The following is a 2,495-nucleotide window of genomic DNA, read 5'->3' on the forward strand; positions in this document are numbered from 1 at the left end:
GGGGGGGGGTCTTTCTAAAACCCTGGACTGTTTAGCTTTTTCCAGCAACAGCAGTGTTATGCCCGTCTGGGGCTGCTGGAAACCCTGCTTTCTCAATGTAACTTTAGATGAGGAGATTTTGCTTCCTGGCTTGCAACTTTCACATGACTCTCTCAGTATCCTCTGCATGTGTGGTTTGAAGAGCCATGGCATGTAAAAAGATGCTGTGAGAATAGGGCTGCAAATAGACATAGCACTTCTCCAGGAATGAACTATTTTATCCTGGGGAGAAGTGCAAAAGTACAGACTTCCATGTCTGTCATGCTGGGATACATCCTAAAAAAGTTTCCTGGATAAGAGAGAGTAACAGTTTGTCTTGGGATATCCCAAAGTGCATCTGATTGTATCATTAAATCAATGGCAGAAAAGTGGTACTGCATTCAGCCACTCACTCACTAACTCCAATTAGAAAGGTGGATACCAATTACGGGAAATTTTTGTTTTAGGACAAACACAGGTGCAACTTATTCAAGGATAAATGCAATATTTGTTCCTAGTCTAGGTCTCAATGTCTGACTCTTAAGCATTAAAAAAATTACTATTCTGTTAATATAATATACTGTCACAGAGGCAAGCCACTAGAACTATTTTCATAATTAAGATGGTCCTGTTTATTAGATAATACTCATCAAGCAAGGTTGATGCTTTGTGGTAAATGTGAATATTAAACAAATTCCAGTCTGGACAGTTAGACTCTGGGCAACTACAATAAGCAGAGAATATATTTTCAAACAATATTACTCATTCCCACCCACCTGCCTTAGCTTTGTAGAAACGTGTGGTTGAAACTTTAGGCTTGTCTCATTTCTTGCTTGTATAAAACTAGTGGATGCCTACAGACAAAGAGCACCATGTAATTAGTAATTATCCTGTATTTATGTTACTTATATATGTTTTTGCACATACTTGAAGAAGATGTGGGAACATCATTTTTCCCCAACTGGAAAATAGTGGATATGGAGGTGCAAGGATTTAAATGATTATCACATGGTGAAGTAATGTAGTTGTACTTGGATACCCATTTTCTCTGCATTTACTTTTGCTTTTTTTTCCTCCTTTACAGGAAGGAAAAATGAAAATCCAGTTAAATTAATAAAATAGCCAAAATCCTTTTTTGAAGAAAAGAGGAGAGATGTGGACAAGCCTGACAACCTGTTTTCAATTTTGCTTTTGCTGTTGTTTTTTCTTTGGTCAGAAGACAAATAATGTATTTTTTCATATTTAACAGGCTCCCCAATCAAATAAAGAGACATTTATATGGATACAAATCTTATGGTGCATATAGTTCATTAAGTGATATTTTAAATTATTCTAAAAATGGCCTGTGTCTTCAGTTTCAAATACGTGTTTTTTAAAAATGCATTTTGCCTTCAAAGAAATAGTGAGCTGTATTTCCTTGGCCTAGTCCACAGACTTAGGAGGTACTCCTTCCTTCTCATGTCTTTCAAAAAAGCTCTAGGTATGTTTACATGAATCAAGTAGATTGAAGGTCTAGCATTTAACATGTTACATATGCAGTATCAGTCATGAAAAAGTAATATATTTGATTTCGTTTGATAAAACTTGAACATTATTGAGAAACCATAGTCTCTGAGCATCTCCGGCAAGCAGAATATGTTGAAAAAGGAACTATTATGCAACAATCGCTCAGCTCAGTTTCTGCATGCCAGGCTGCCAACTCACAGGCCCCTAGGCCCTTGTACTACATATTTAGCCCTGAATAAGGAGCTGGATTTGGGCTGGGATTACAGGTAGAAATCCTTGTCAGATCACACAAAAACACACGTCTCCACGATTGGGAGACACTCCTGAAAAAGTCTGGGCAGAGTCCTTCCCAACCTGAAGCCTGGTTTATGAGTGCCAGGCTGCCAACTGACACCCCTTCACCCAGGCCTATGCTGGGTATTTAGCTCTGAATAAGGAGCTGAGTTTGGGCCCAGATTGTTGGGCAGAATCATGTTAGACTTGCACAAAAACACAGATCTCCACCACTGGGGACCTGTCCTGAAGAAGTCTGAGCAGGCCCCTCCCTGGGCAACCTGTGACTCAGCTTTCAAGTCCCAATCTGCCAACTGACAGCCCCCTAAACCTGTGTGCTAAACATTGGCCTGAATAAGGAACTGAGTTTGGGCTGGGATTATAAGGAAAAAAACATTTTAGGTCACCCCAGACTACACATCACTGGCACCAGAGGACTATCCTGAAGAAATATGATCATGGTACTGCATGACCTAAAGCTCAACTTTTGACTGCCTACCTGCCAAGTGCCAGCCCCCAAGGCCTATGTGCTAAATATTGCTGTGAATAAGGAGCTGCATTCAGGCTGAGATTATGTGGCAAAATCTGCTGTAGATCACTACAAAACACATGTCTCTGCCATTGGGAGACTCTCTCTAAAAAGACTGGGCAGAGACCTGTCCAATACGTTGCCTTGAATAAGGATCTGGGTTTTGGAT

The 2,495-nt window shown here is 40.1% G+C and overlaps 1 protein-coding gene across 1 annotated transcript in view; it reads left to right on the top strand.

The window, feature by feature from the left end:
- LOC102368700 (interleukin-8-like) overlaps positions 1 to 1,297 on the top strand; it is a 6,196-nt gene extending 4,899 nt beyond the window's left edge. Inside the window, exon 4 of the mRNA XM_006025720.3 lies at positions 1,103 to 1,297. Within this exon, the coding sequence (XP_006025782.1) occupies positions 1,103 to 1,115 (13 nt within the window). The 3' untranslated portion in view covers positions 1,116 to 1,297. The remainder of the gene's footprint in view (positions 1 to 1,102) is intronic.
- Positions 1,298 to 2,495: the final 1,198 nt, after the last annotated feature.

The sequence above is a fragment of the Alligator sinensis genome, unplaced genomic scaffold, assembly GCF_000455745.1.
Source record: "Alligator sinensis unplaced genomic scaffold, ASM45574v1 scaffold989_2, whole genome shotgun sequence".
Lineage (NCBI taxonomy): Eukaryota > Metazoa > Chordata > Crocodylia > Alligatoridae > Alligator > Alligator sinensis.